The sequence below is a fragment of the Rhinolophus sinicus genome, chromosome 16 (genome assembly GCF_057876585.1).
Source record: "Rhinolophus sinicus isolate RSI-liver-muscle chromosome 16, RSI-T2T, whole genome shotgun sequence".
Classification (NCBI taxonomy): domain Eukaryota; kingdom Metazoa; phylum Chordata; class Mammalia; order Chiroptera; family Rhinolophidae; genus Rhinolophus; species Rhinolophus sinicus.
Genome location: NC_142516.1, coordinates 41,748,422 through 41,764,432, shown reverse-complemented (window position 1 = coordinate 41,764,432; position 16,011 = coordinate 41,748,422). Strand labels below are relative to the sequence as shown.

The 16,011-nt window shown below is 33.3% G+C and overlaps 1 protein-coding gene across 3 annotated transcripts in view; it reads left to right on the top strand.

Moving 5' to 3' along the window:
• The window catches only part of VPS13A (vacuolar protein sorting 13 homolog A), a 194,261-nt gene that overhangs the window by 4,616 nt on the left and 173,634 nt on the right, over nt 1-16,011 (top strand). For all 3 annotated transcript variants that reach the window (XM_019736649.3, XM_019736650.3, XM_019736651.3), the window contains exons 2-3: nt 13,021-13,064; nt 14,969-15,011. In XM_019736649.3, coding sequence (XP_019592208.2) covers nt 13,021-13,064; nt 14,969-15,011 — 87 coding nt within the window. The remainder of the gene's footprint in view (nt 1-13,020; nt 13,065-14,968; nt 15,012-16,011) is intronic.

Here is a 16,011-nt window from a genome sequence, read left to right as displayed (position 1 = left end):
TGGAAGCATCTATTTTGTGTGAGAGGAAAGAGGAATTGAGTTTTATGTCAATTCATGGAAATTTTGATGTTGGTAAAGTGTACTTTTTATACACTGCCATTTACAAGTCTCCATCTTTCCTATATATCAACTACTTAGGTGGTAGTGCTTCATAGGCTCATCGAAATTCGTCTCCCAACTTTCCAAAGCAATTCAGCATCTCACATTTCCTTCAAGAGCTAGGCCGTAGGTGCTTGTTATAAACACAGATTTTTGAACCACTTCCCAGATTATAATTCATTTATCTGGAGTAGGATATCAAAATAAAGATTAAAGAAAAAACAAAACAAAAACAAATGACGTGGGATTGTGATGCACAGCTTTAGGTGCATTTTAAGAGCACTTTAGGGCAAAAGTATTAGAAATTCACTGGCAGGAACAATAGTAAGTGTGGCTTGTGTTACAGAATTATAATTTGTAACACAGGGAGTACCTGTACTTTATAGCCTCTTTATATTACAGTAGTCTCCCCTTAATCTGTGGGGCATACATTCCAAGACTCCCAGTGGATGCCTGAAACTGAGGATAGTACTGAACCATATACACACACACACAATATGGTTTTTCCTATAGATACACACATACCTCTTCATTTAAAGGAAGCACTTATGGCTTTTCTTTGACATTCTGAACTGCCAGCAGCACTACTCTTGTGCTTTGGTGCTGTTATTAAGTAAAATAAGGGTTACTTAAACACAACCCCTGAAATCCCAAGATGGTTAAGGGGCTAATGGGTGGACAGCATATACAGAGTAGCGGGGATACGCTGGACAAAGGGATGTTGACAGAGCAGGACAGCATGAGATTTCATAATGTTACAGAATGATGCACAATTTAAATCCTATGAATGACTTCTGAAATTTTCCAATTAATATTTTCCAACTGTGGTTGAATGCTGCTAACTGGAACCACAGGTAACTGAAACCAAGGAAAGTGAAACCTGGGATAAGGGGGGACTACCGTGTGGTTTTCCTCTTTCTCCCTCTTTCTCTTGTTTTCTCCAAAATTAAAATACTTGGACAAATTTGCACTATTTTTTTTAAAATGCCTGACATCTTGATGTAACATTAGAAGCTCAGCTTTATTTTTTAACTAACTTCATACTCTGTTTTTTAAACGTTAATTTTTCAGTTTTCTCTTTATAAGAGACTCTTATGTTCAGTAGCGACTTACTGCATATCCCTAGTATACCAGTGGCTCTGTGGGAAGATGAAGATACAGTTCCTGATTTTAAGGAGTCATTCTGTGATGGGAATATACTGGGGAACCACACAAATGGTTGTTATATTCTAGTGGTAATTACCAATTCTAATTTCTTAAAACATTATTTTTACCTTTATGTTCCAAGATACTTTCATAGAACTTTAGAGTTGAAAGGGAACATTTTATTATGAAGTGTTCAAACATAACATCAATTTTATAAGATTTTACAGCCCATGATTATATACCCACAATCTAGACACTACCATCATAAATAGCTTTATTGACTTAAAATTGACATGTAGTAAATGTACATAAAGTCTACAATTTGATAAATCTTGGCATATGAATGCACCTGGGAAATCGTCATCATGATCAAGGTGTGAACATATCCATCACACCCAAAAGTTTCCTTGCCCTCATCTCCAGAGGCATCCAGTATTCTGATTTATTTCCCTGCAATACATAACTCTACTCCTGGTTTGTTGTGTTTTTCCTTTTTAAGATTGATTTTTCTGCATCTGTTGATATGATCATACGATTTTTCTTTTTCAGTCATTGATGTAAAGGATTGCATGAAGTAAGTTTTTCAATGTTGAACGAGCCTTTCTTACCTGGAATAATCCCACTTGCTCGTGCTGTATCATTTTTATATATTGCTAGATTCAATTTGCTGATGTTTTGTCGAGGATTTTGGCATCTGTGTTCATGTGAAAGATTGGTCTATTTTTTCCTTTTTTTGTAATGTCTTTGTCTGGTTTTGGTATAAGGGTAGTGCTGATCTCATACATGAGGTAGGAAGTGTTCCTTGCTTCTCTTTTCTCCAAGAAGTTGTAAGGGATTAGTATCAGGCTTTTTTCCCCTCAATGTTTGGTAGAACATTATTGAAACTATCTGGGCATTATGCTTTCAGTTTTTAAAGATTGTTAATTATTGATGCAACTTCATTAATAGATATGGATCTATTTAGATTATCTGTAGTTTTTTTCTTGTGTGAGTTTTGGTAAAATGTATCTTTCAAGGAATTTATACATTTCATCTAAGTTACAACATTTGTGGGCATGTTTATATATTCCTTTATTATTCTTGTAGTGTCTATGGGACCAATAGTGATGGCCCTTCCTTTCATTTCTTATATTAGCAAATTGTATCTTTTTTTCTTTCTTCCTTGACCTGGTTAGCAACTTAACCAGTTTTATTGATCTTTTCAAAGAACCAGCTTTGGGTTTCAAAATTGATTTTTCTCTATTAATTTTATATATTGATGTGATTTCTGCTCTAATTCTTATTATTTCTTTTATTCTGCTTGCTTAGGATTTAATTTTCTTTTTCTCCTAGAATTCTAAGGTGGAGGCTTTGATTATGGATTTTAGATTGTCTTTTCTAATATACACATTCAATGATATAAATTTCCCTCTAAGCCCTGCTTTTGCTACATATCACAAATTTTGATAAGTTGTGTTTTTATTTGATTCAAAATATTTTAAATTATTTTTGAGATGTCTTCTTTGACCTATGTGTTATTTAAAACTAGTGTTTATTTAATCTTAAGGTATTTTGAGATTTTGCAGCTTTCTTTCTGTAACCGATATCTAGTTTAATTCTGTTGTGATCTAAAAGCAAACTTTGTATTACTTCTATTTCCTTAAATTTGTTAAGGTATGTTTTATGGCGCAGAGTGTGGTCTGTCTTGGTAAAGGTACCATGTGAGCTCGAGAAGAATATGTTTTCTGCCACTGTTGGATGAAATTCTCTATAAGTTTCAGTTAGATCCCTTTATTTTTAATTCGTGTGTTTATATTTAAAATAGGTTTCTTGTAGACACCTTATAGCTGTGTTTTTTTAATCCACTCTATCAAGTCTCTGTCTCTTAATTGGCACATTCAGACTATTAACTCTTAAAGTGATTATTGATGTAGTTGGTTTAATGGATTTATAGCTATTCAAATCTGTAACTCTTTTCTATTTGTTGCATGTCTTTCTTTGCTTTTTAAAATCTTCTTCCCCTCTTTTTCTGCATTCTCTGGTTTTGAGCATTTTGTATTACTGATTTTTTTCCTCTCTTAGCATATCAATTATACTTATTTAAAAATTTTTAATGGTTGCTTTAGAATTGCAGTATTCATTTAATCTAAGTCTACTTTCAAATAACACTGTACTGTTTCATGTACAGTGGAGGTACTTTATCACAGAGTATTCCATTCCATCTCTTCTGCCCCTTATAATGTTGCTATCATTCATTTCACTTATCCATAAACTGTACTCACTGTACTGTTGATATTATTATTTTGAAGTTTTCCATTAGATCATTCACAATAAGGAAAATAAAAGGCTTAATTTTACATTAATTTATTCCTTCTCTAATGCTTTTGCAGATCTGAGTTTCTGACCTTTATCATTTTCCTTATGTCTGAAAACTTTTAATGTTTCTTGTAAGGGAGGTCTACTGGCAACACATTTCATCAGTTTTTGTTTGTTTGAGAAAGTCTTTATTTCTCCTTCACTATCATCCCTCCATTGAAAAAAAATTGTGGTAAAATACATAAAACATAAAATTTATCATCTTAATTAACTATTTTAAGTGTACCGTTCAATGGCAGTAAGTATATTGTACAACCATCACCAGCATCTATCTTTAGTACTCTTTTTATTTTGCAAATTGAAATACTATACCCATTAAGCAATAACTACCCATTTCCTTTCCCCTCAGCCCCTGGCAACCACCATTCTATTTTCTGTCTCTATGAATTTGACTAGTCTAGGTACCTCATATAAGTAGTATCATACAATATTTGTCTTTTGTGTCTAACTTATTTCACTTAGCATAATGTCTTACAGGTTCATCTGTGTTGTAGCATACATTAGAATTTCATTTTTAAGGCTGAATAATATTTCATTGTACATATATACCATATTTTGTTTCTCCATCAGTGGACACGTGGGTCTCTTCCATCTTTTGACTGTTATGAATGATGCTGCTATATGTGTGAGTGTACACATATCTCCCTGAGTCCATGCTTTCAGATATTTTGGGAGTATACCTACAAGTTGAAGTGCTGGGTCATATGGTAATTCTGTTTTTATTTTTATTGATAGTAGCCATCTTAGCCATCCTGATGGGTGTGAGGTTTGTAGCTCATCATTTTAATTTGCATTTTCCTAATGATTAGTGATGTCGAACATCTTTTCTTGTGCTTATTGGCCACCTATAGATCTTATTTGGAAAAAAAAAATGTCTATTCAAGACCTTTGGACAGGCTTTAATTTTTGTTGTTGTTGTTTTATTGTAGGAGTTCTTTCTATAGTCTGGATATATGACTTGCGGATATTTCCCCCATTCTATGTGTTGTCTCTTTACTGTTGATAGTGTCTTATAATGCAGACAAGTTTTTAATTTAATAAAATCCAAATCACTGCTTTTGTTGTTTCCTATGCTTTTAGTGTCATATCCAAGAAATCATTGCCAAATCCAGTGCCATGGACCTTTTCACCTGTGCTTTCTTCTATGAGTTATATAGTCTAAAGGTCTGACATTTAAATCTTTGATCCATTTTGAGTTAATTTTTCAATATGGTGTAAGGTATGGATCCAACTATGTGTTGCATGTGAATACCCAGTTTTCCAACAACACCTTTTGTTGAAAAGACTGTGCTTTCCGAATTGCATGATCTTGGCAGCCTTTTTGAAAATCATTTGACTGGATATGTGAGTGTTTATTTCTAGGCTCTCTATTCTATTCCAGTTGTCTAAGTGTCTGTGCCAGTACCACACTGTTTTGATTACTGTGCTTTTGTAGTTAAGTTTTTAAATCAGGAAATGTGAAACTTCCACCTTTCTTTTTCTTTTTTTCAAGGTTGTTTTGACTATTTTGGGATCCACTGGGATTCTGTATGAATTTAACGTGAATTTTTCTTTTTCTGCAAAAAAAAATCGGGATTTTAATATGGATTACATTGAATTTGTAGGTTGCCTTAGGTAGTATCGGCATCTTAACAGTATTAAGTGTTCCAATCCATGACCATAGAATGGTTTTATTTATTTATTTATTTTTAATGTTTGTCTTTAATTTCTTTCAGCAATGTTTTATATTTCAGGGTACAAGACATTTCACCACGTTGGTTAAAGTTTTTCCTAAGTATTTTTTTTTTTTTTGGATGCTATTGTAAGTGAGATTGTATTCTTAATTTCCATTTCAGATCGTTCATTGTTATTGTATGGAACCAACTAATTTTATGGAAGCAACATTCCTCATTTATTTCAAGAGTTCATTTATTCTAACAGGTTTTTTTTGGGTGGAATATTTGAGGTTTTCTTCATATAAGATCATGTTGTCTGTGACTAGAGATGATTATATAAGGTCATGTTATCTGTGACCAGAGATAATTTTACTCCTTCCTTTCCAATGTGGATGCCTTTTCTTTTTCTTGCCTAATTGCTTTGGCTAAGACTTGCACTACTGTGTTGAATAAAATTGGCAAAAGTGAGCATCCTTATTTTATTCCTGATGTTACTGAAAAAGGTGTGTCTTTAACCATTGAGTACGATGATCATTGTGGACTTTTGATATATGGCCTTTACTATGTTGAGATAGTTTCCTCTTATTCCTATTTTGTTGAGTGTTTTTATCATGAAAGGGTATTGAAATATTTTGAATGCTTTTTCTTCATCAGTTGAGAAGACCATCTGGTTTTCTCTTTCATTATGTTAATGTATTACATTGATTGATTTTTATATAACGAACAATCCTTGCATTGCAGGAATAAATTGTATTGAGTCGTGGTGTCTAATCCTTTTAATGTGCTGTTGAATTTTGTTTGCTAGTATTTGTTGAGGATTTTTGCATCAGTATTCATTGAGGATATTGATCTGTAGTTTTCTTGTGGTGTTTTTGTCTGGCTTTGGTATTAGATTACCATGTTTGCCCAAAAATAAGACCTAGCAGGACAATCAGCTCTGCTGTGTCTTTTGGAGAAAAAATTAATATAAGACCTGGTCTTATATTATATTATATTAGATAAGACCCGGTCTCATTTCACTATAAGACTGGGTCTTATATTAATTTTTGCTCCAAAAGGTGCATTAGAGCTGATTGTCTGGCTAGGTCTTATTTTCGGGGAAACGTGGTAATGCTTACTTTGTAGATTTGAGTTTGGAAGCATTCCCTTCTTTTCAGTGTTTTAGAAGAATTTGAGAGGATTGTTGTTTTCTTTTAAATGTTTCGTAGAATGCACCAGTGAATCCATCTGGCCCTGGGCTTGTTGCTGTTGTTGAGAGGTTCTTGATTACTGATGAAATCCCTTTACTAATTACAGGTCTCTTCAGATTATTGATATTTTCATGATTCTTTAGTGGTAGGAGTATATATCTAGGAATGTATCCATTTCATCAGGTGATCTATCCAATTTGTTGATATACAGTTCATGGTACTCTCTATAACCATTTTTTGTATCTGTGAAATTGGTAGTACTGTCCCCGCCTTAATTTTTTATCTTAATTATTCAACTCTTTTTTTTTTCTTGGTCACCCTAGCTAAAGATTTGTCAATTGTTTTGATTTTTCGAAGTACCAACATTTGATTTCATTGATTTTCTCTGTTGCTTTTCTCTGTTTTGCATCCCTGTTCTAATCTTTATTATTTCAGCCATCCTGGTAGCTTTGGGTGTAGTTAATCTTTTTTAAAATTTATTTTAGGTGCAAATTTAGGTTGTTGATCTGGGATATTTCTTTTTTTTTTAATGTAAACATTTACAGCTGTAAATTTCCCAGGACTGCTTTTGCTTCATCCCATAAGTTTTGGTATGTTGTGTTTTCCTTTTAATTTTTCTTGTTGTTTTTAGTATGTGTGCTGCTGAAGCGAGCACATAATTTTTCTTGTTTTTAATTTTTTCTTGTCCCTTCAGATTACAGGTCTCTTCAGATTATTGATATTTTCTTGTGATTTCTTTTCAGATTTTTCTTGTGATTTCTTTTTTGACTCATTGCTTGTTTAGTGTTTGTTAGTTTTTACATATTTGTGGATTTTTCAGTTTTCCTTCTGTTGATTCCTAGATTAGTTCCACTCTTATCAGAAAAGATACCATATATTATTTCAGTCTTTTAAAATTTATTCAGATTTGTTTTGTTGCCTAACATATGACCTATCCTAGAGGATGTTCCATGTGCACTTGAGAAAATTGTGTATTCTGCTGTTGTTGGGTAGAATGTTTTGTATATGTTTGTTAAGTTCAATTCATCTACTTCCTTGTTAATACTCTGTTGGGTGTTTGTATCCATTATTAAAATTGTGTATTGAAGCTTCCTACTATTATCATAGAGCTATCTATTTCTCTCTTCAATTTTGTCAGTGTTTATATCATGCATTTTTGAGCTCTGATATTTGGTGTGTATATGTTCACAAATATATCTCCTTAGTGAATTGACCCTTTTATTATCATATAATGCTCTTCTTTGTCTCTTGTAACAGCTTTTGACTTACATTCTCTTTTGTCTAATATTAGTGTAGCCATTTCTGCTATCCACAGGGGCACCGACATTTTGCAGGCATTTGGTTATTGCAATACTATGGACCCAAACACGTGGTTTGGACCCAAATACTGCGCAGCAGAAGGCAATGGAAAAACACTCCTGCATTATCTTGTTATGTTTTTCATTTTGTTGTGCCTCAAAAACCCTATGATAAGATGGTCCAAAATGAGATACGAGCTAGTGCTGAAAGATGAGACTCCCAGGTGGGAAAGCACTCAGTTACTGGGGAAGAACAGAGAACAAGTATGAATAGCATTGGTGCTAATGACCAATTCTAGATAAAGCCAGAGGGACGTCTAGCAGCTGATGTACACAAAGGTGAAAAGAAAGTATGATGCTGCACAACATGTACATTTACAACATAGAATGTAAAGAACAGAAACCAAGGGAAAGTGGAAATTGTAAAGCAAGAAGTGGAACATCTAAATCGTGCAGTGGTTGGTGGTAATGAACTAAAGTGGCCTGGAATGGACCATGTACCATCAAGCAACTGCAAAGTGCTCTACTCTAGAAACGACAAACTCAGAAGAAATGGAGTAGCTTCACTAGTGAGGCAAGATGCAATGCAGGTAGTTAGGGGCTACAATGCAAGGTCTGACCAAGTAATACCGACCAGCTTCATGTCTATGCTCCCAAGGCTAAAGAAGATGAGGTTGAAAGCTCTTATGCATGTATCCGAGAAGAAATTGATCACACACACCCAAACAAGACATGCTGATAATTATAGGTGACTGGAATGCAAAAATAGGAAATTAGGGGTCAGGAATGAAGCAGGAGATTAGCTCATGAATTTCTGTGAAGCCAGCAATGTGTCCATTGCAGACACGTGCTTCAAATAGCCGAACAGATGACTGTATACATGGACATCACCAGAAGGCCAGTACAGAAGTCAAATAGACCGTAATTGGGAGAAGGAGATGGAGGAACTGTATTCTCTGTGCCAAACAAGAATAGGAGCAAATTGTGGCACTGATCACAAACTGTTAATATTAAACATTAGAATAAAGCTGAAGAGGAGCACTAAAAGAATTGTAGTGCTAAAATGCAATGTAAATAACATTCCAGATGGATTTGAAGTCCACAGAAAAAACAGACCGTTAAACTTGATTGACTGAAAGCCAGAAGAACTGTGGATTGAAACTAGAAATATTATTAGGGAAGCATGAGAAAAGACAAAAAGCTGTAAAAAGGAAGGAAAAATTGAGATGGATGATGGAAGAAACACTAAAAATTGTTAAAAGGTCAGGCAAGAGGTAAAAGTAAAAGGTGACAAAAGTGAGGTTAAAATCCTGAACTTAAGTTTTAAATGACTATCATGTAGAGATAAAGAGAACTATTATATTAATATAAGGAGCTATAAGAGAGCAACAAAAAAGGAAAAAAGGAAGATCTCTACCAGAAGACTCAAAAACAAAAGGGAAATTCAAACCTAGACTAGGGATGCTGAATGACCAAAAAGGAAGCACATTATCTGACAAGGAGAAAATAAAGGGATGGTGGAAACAGTATACTGAAAGTCTATACAGAAGAGACAAAAGGATGACAGAAACCTTTGAAGAAGATTGCTATAAGGAAGAACCTGTAATTCTAGAAAGTGAAGTGAAAACTGCTGTGAAATTATTGGGAGGAAGTAAATCACCAGGGGTAGATAGGATAGTGATAGAACTATTTCTAGCCACAAAGACTGAATCTATCAAAATCCTAACAAGAATATGTCAACAAATATGAAAAACAACAATGGCTTACAAACTGGAAATGGTCAATATACATTCCAATTTTTAAGAAAAGAGAGGCCAAAGCTAGCAGTAACTATAGGACCATTGCTCTGATTTCCCGCACAAATAAAGTGATGCTCAAGGTGACACAACAAAGGCTTCTAGCTTACATGAAACAAGAAATGCCAGATGTTCCAGCTGGATTCAGAAAAGGAAGAGGTGCTTGAGGTATAATTGTGAACATTCATTGGATACTGGAGTGCTCCAAAGAATTTCAGGTTAGTCTTATGTTTTATAGACTACAGTAAAATCTTTTATTGTGTGAATCATGAAAAGCTGTGAGTTTCTCTGAAAGAAATGTGTGTGCCTCAGCACTTGATAGTTTTGATGCATAACCTGTATTGTGGGCAGGAAGCCACTGTGAGGACAGAGACAGAATGGTTTTCTATAGGTAAAAGTATCAGACAAATGTCCCTATTTGTTTAATCTGTATGTAGAACATATGAAAAACTGTACTAGACTCAGAGGAAGGAGTGAAAATTGTTGGAAGAAATATCAATAATTTAAGATACACAGATGACATCTTACTTGCTGAAAGTAGCTATGGATTAAATTACTTCTGATAAAGGTGAAAGAAAAAAGTGACAAAGTGACTGCATTTGGACATCAAGAAGACGAAAACAACTACAGAAGAAATACACAACTTTAACATAGACTATGAAGATATCAAAAATGTCAAAGATTTTGCTTACCTTGGTTCACTCATCAATTCAAATGGAGATGGCAGCCAAGAAATCAAAGGAATGCGGAGACTTGGAAGGTCAGCAATGGAAGAATTAGGAAAAATCACGAAGAGCAAAGATGTGTCATTAGAAATCAGGGCTAAGATCATCCACACCCTCACTTTTAAACTTAACTGTGTGGATGCGAAAGCTGGAGAATGTAGAAGCCTGTTAGGAAAAAAAAAAAAATCATTTGAAATATAGTGTTGGAGGAGAGTTCTATGGATACCCGGAACTGCCAGAAAGATGAACAAGTGGGTCCTAGAGCAAATTAAGCCTGAAACATGGCTGGAGGCAAAAATGACAAAACAGAAGCTGTCCTACTTTGGAGACATCATGAAAAGGTAGGGTTCTTTGGAAAAGATAATAATGCTGCGAAAAATATAAGGCAGCGGGAGAAGAGGAAGACCAGATATGAGATGAATTGACTCCTTAAAAAGAAGCCATAGGTATGAGTCTCCAGGAGCTGAGCAGGGGTGCTGAGGACAGGACATTGTAGCCATCACTCATTTATGGTGTCTCCAGGAATTGGAGCTGACTCAATGGAACATAACGCACACACATCTCTGCCTTCTTATTTGCATGGGAAATCGTTTTCCATCCTTTTTCTTTCAACCTATGTGTGTCCTTTAGAGCTGAAGTGAGTCTCTTGTAGACACCATATAGGGGGATCCTGTTTCATTTTATTTTTTAAAATCCATTCTCCCCACCTAGGTCTTTTGATTGGTGAGTTTAAACTATTTACATTAAAGTAATTACTGATAGGGAGGGACTTTGTATTGTCATTTTGTTAATTTCTCTTTGTCTTTTAACTTTTTGTCTCATTTTTTCCCCTTATTCCCTTTGTGTCTAGTCAGTTATTTTGTAGTGACAAGTTTTGATTCCCTTATTTCCTTTTGTATATTTGGGAGATATTTTCTTTGTGGGTCCACAGGGATGACATACAATATTTTAATGTTATAACTATTTTAAGCTGGTAGGAACTTAACTTTAATTTCATACAATAACTCTAGTCCTTTATAGCTCGCCTCCCCAACTTTGTTATTGATATGACATTTTAATATATTATGTACCTATTATGTACCTATTAACATGACTTATAATTTAAAAACATCTTTTGCCTTTTAAATCCTATAAAGGAATAAACAATGGAATTACAAAGTAAAATTATAATACTGTTTCTTATATTTTCCCATGTTTTCACCTTTACTGTAGAACTTTATATTTTCAATGGCTTCAAGTTACTACCTAGTATTTTTTCAACTTGAAGGACTCCCTTTAAAATTTCTCGTAAGGCAGAGCTGCTGGTAATGAGCTCCCTCAGCTTTTGGTTGTCTGAGAGTATCTTAAATGTTTCCTTATTTTGGAAGTAGATATGTTTTGCTTGATATAATGTTCTCAGTTGACAGATTTTTTTCTTTCAGCACTTTAAATATAATACCCCTGTTTTCTGGCTTGCAGAAATCCACTGTTTCTGCTGAGAAATCCACTGATAATCTTATTGAGGAACCTGTGTATATGTCAAGTCACTTTTTCCTTACTGCCTTTAATCTTTCTTTGTCTTTGATTGTCATGTTTCTTGGTTGAGATTCTTGGATTCATATATCCATGTCTTTCCTCAAATTTGGGAGTTTTTGGATATTATTTCTCCAAATAAGTTCCCTGACCCTTTCTTTATTTCTCCTCCTTTTGGAATTCTGTAATGCATACACTTGATAATGTCCCATGAGTCTCTTAGACTATGTTCACTTTTCTTCAACTTAAAATTTTTGCTCCTTTTTATTTTCAAATAATTTGTCTTTAAGTTTGCTGATTCATTCTTTGGCCTGTTCAAGTCTGGTTTTGACTTTCTCTAGTGAATTTTTCAATTCAGTTATTTCTTGTACTTCTATTGGGGTGTGTGTGTGTGAGAGAGAGTGCGCGCGCTCGCATGTGTGCACGTGTGTGTGGTGTGTGTGTGTATCCCATCCTTATCCTTTATCTGTCGATGTACACTTAGGTTGTTTCCATATCTTGGGTATTATGAATAATGCAGCAATAAACATAGAAGTGCAGATATATTTTCGATATCCTGTTTTCCTTTATTTGTATACCCAGACGTGGAATTTCTGGATCATATTCAAGATTTTCCTTAATCTTTGATTTGCTTTAGTTTATGATATGCCTACATGTAGATTTTTTTCTTTTTTTTTTTGCTTGTTGTCTGAGCTTCCTAGATCTGTGATTTGGTGTCTTTATTATTAATTTTAGAAATTTCTCAGCCATTATTACTTTAATTTAGTTTTTTTTGCTTCTCTGGTTTTTTTTTTTTCCGTTATGCATATGTTATAGCTTTTACAGTTGTCGTACAGCTCTTGGACTTCTCTTGTATTATCTTTTTTCTTTCATTTTTCTGTTTGCATTTCAGTTTGGGAAGTTTATATATCTTTGAGCTTGCTGATTGTGCATTTAAAAAATTGCTCATATATTATGCTACCTTGCTAGGTTCATATTATTTGTATAATTCTGATTAAAATGCATAAACATTGAGCTACAATTGCAAAGGTCATAACTTACCAATAAATGATGTTTTGGTGAAACATGCAATCTTAGACTAAGCTGAAGAATGAAGATTATAGTTGCATTCTGTTTTCTGTCTTGTACATGATTTGTAAGTATCCTTCCTTAATGTGACATTTTAGGAATGAAATTTACCTAACTTTTTAAAATGAAAAATATTTGAATATTTCAGTTTTATTGTTTTTAATAATCTTTTTTAGGAGCTGTGGCCCTCAAGAATCTTGAAATTAAAGAAAATGCCCTGGTAGGTTTGACTATAAGAAATTTGTTAATGCATTTATCTATATAGACTTTTTCCTGATTTACTTTGTCACCATAAATCATTTAAGTTTGAGAACATTTTTTGAAAATAAATTTTGTAAAATGTGAATTCTGCGAAATGGACTTAAAAGCACAAACTGACATTATACTTTTCCCCATTTAAAAATATTTCTGGTATATCTTCCGATGTGGTGGTTTTATTTTTTTCAAATTTACTTATTAAAGTATAGTTGACAATGCAGTATTATATTAGTTTCTGTATGGTTTTACTTTAAATGGTTAACTTATTTCCCTAATCATCTTCAAGTTTTTTGTACCATTTTAGCCATTTTTTTACTATAGAATTGAGTGGCATTAATTACATTTACAACGATATGCAACCATCACTAGTATTTCCAAAACTTTTTCATTATGCCACAGGGAACCCTGTACCCATAAAAAATAACTTCTCATTCCCTATTCTCATTCCCTGCTAATCTCTAATCTATTTTCTGTCTCTATGAATTTGCGTGTTCCAGATACCTCATATAAATGAAATCATGCTATTTTGTCATTTTCTCTCTGTCTTGTTTCATTTAGTGTAATCCTTCAACGTTCATCGATGTTGTTTAGCCAGTATCAGAACATTTTTCCTTTTTATGGCTGAATAATATTCTCTAGTATATGCCACATTTTGTTTATCTGTTCATCTGTTGATGGACATTTGAATCATTTCTGCCTTTTGACTCTTAACAATCGATAATGCTGCTATGAGCATTGGCATGCACACATCTGTTTAAGTCTCTGCTTTAAATTTATGTGGGTATACCTAGTTTAGTTGCTGGATTTTATGTTTAGCCTTTTCAGGAACCACCCTACTGTTTTCCATAGCAGTTGAACTATTTTATATTCCCACTAGCAGTGCATGAGGGTTTCAGTTTCACCACATCCTTGACAACATTTGTTTTCTGGTTTTTTTTATAATAGCCTTCCTAATGGGTGTAAAGTTGTATTTCATTTTGGTTTTTATTAGCATTTCTTTAATGACTAGTAAGGTTGAGCATCTTTTCATGTGTTTTTTTTTTTTTGTTCTTTGGAGGAATGACAATTGATATTTCAATTTTTTTTTTCTTTTTGGTCAAGTTGTATAGTTCTTTGTATATATTGGAGATTTACCCTTATCGGTGTGATTTGCAGTTGTGTCCCCCCATTCCATGGGTTGCTTTATGACTCTGTTGAGTGTGTTTTGATGCACAAAAGTTTTTAATTTTGATGAGATTGAATTTATCTGTGTTTTTCATTTGTTGCCTGTGCCTCTGGTGTGATATCAAAGGAGTCATTGCCAAATTTTACCTTATTTTTTTTCCTAAGGGTTTTATAGTTTCAGTTTTTGTGTTTATATCTTTGGGCCATTTTGAGTTAATTTTTGCATATCGTATAAGATAAGGGTCCAACTTCTTTCTTTTGCAGTGGGTATCCAATTTTCCCAGCACCATTTATTAAAAAGGTTACCCCTTCCCCCATTGAATAAGGAACATTTTTTTGATGATATTTTTTGCAAAGTGGAGTTTTAATCTCCCTACAAGCACAAGTTGACAGTGGAATTTCCCACTTTTTTTTTTTTTTTAAATGTAAAAGAAGTAGTGATTCTGTTATGGGTAACATATGTGGTCAGTATTACTGTAGAACCTTTCCACTATTTATTTTAAAAAGATCAGTCTCCCTGAATTTTATGTATTTGAGAACAATAATCCAATTATATGTATATTTATAAATTTAAATAAGTATTGAAGGTAAAGACAAGGTATAACTTATACCTTTTAATTCTAGGAAGAAAAAGCAGTCATCTATTTTGCTGAACTGTATATATATATATATTAATGTTTTACATTTATATATTTTTTGCAGAGTCAACTGGATGTACCATTTAAAATTAAAGTTGGTCATATAGGTAAGCTATGTTTATTATTTGAATGTTCTCCTTGCTGGACATGCAATCAGAATAATATGCCTAGTATTTCTATAATGTGATATTTTTAATGTTTCTGAGCATTAATTGAAAATGTGTTTTTATCTAGGTAGAGCTTAATTGTGTAACTTAAATATACCATGTGGTCCATATATCCCTTGCCCAATACCTATGAAATTATACATGTTATTAGATGTTAAAAATGAATTGAGAGACAGAGTGTTAAATCTAATAGCATAACCTGCTCAGTTCTTAGGTTTCTGACTAGTTATTATTGATGAATTCTGATTGGGCCTGGATATGTGGTATAAGGAGTAGGGTCTGGATTATCCAGACGTTTTGGCTCAGGACCTATCAGAAACCGAATTTCTGCTCTGGAAGTTGTCTAGGCTTCCGGGAAATATTGTACTAGTTGTTTTTCTGTATTATTTTCCCAGTGTTCATAGTTTACATTTCAAGTGTATTGGTTGAGCAAAAAATGATTGGAATATGACATTTTAACATGTTTAATAGATACATGTATGTTTGATTTCTTAAATTATGTTGGCTTACTGTTTTAACTTCATTTTTTGAATTACTGTTTAAATTTTATTGCTTTACATATTGTGCAAGATGATAGTGTCGTTGATACTTGGAAGTATATAGATATATTTTGTTATATAGTTTGTGTAGTATGATTTATATAATGTTATTTCAACGTATTGGTGTCACTTAGGGAACAAGACATTCTGAAGCTTATATAAGTTACATGATTAATGTCTCCATAATTTTGTGCACTTATGATTGTTATTAGACCATTTGCTTGACAAAGTTTTCATCATCATATATTGCTACAGTTCAAATTCTCTCTTCCCCCCCTCTATTTAAAGACAGTTTAGTATAAATAATGGAAAACATGTCACCCAATACTTTTCTAGCTAACATTTATTTTTGCATATTTCTATATGATTTTTTACATGTGTACATTTTAACTACTTGTAAT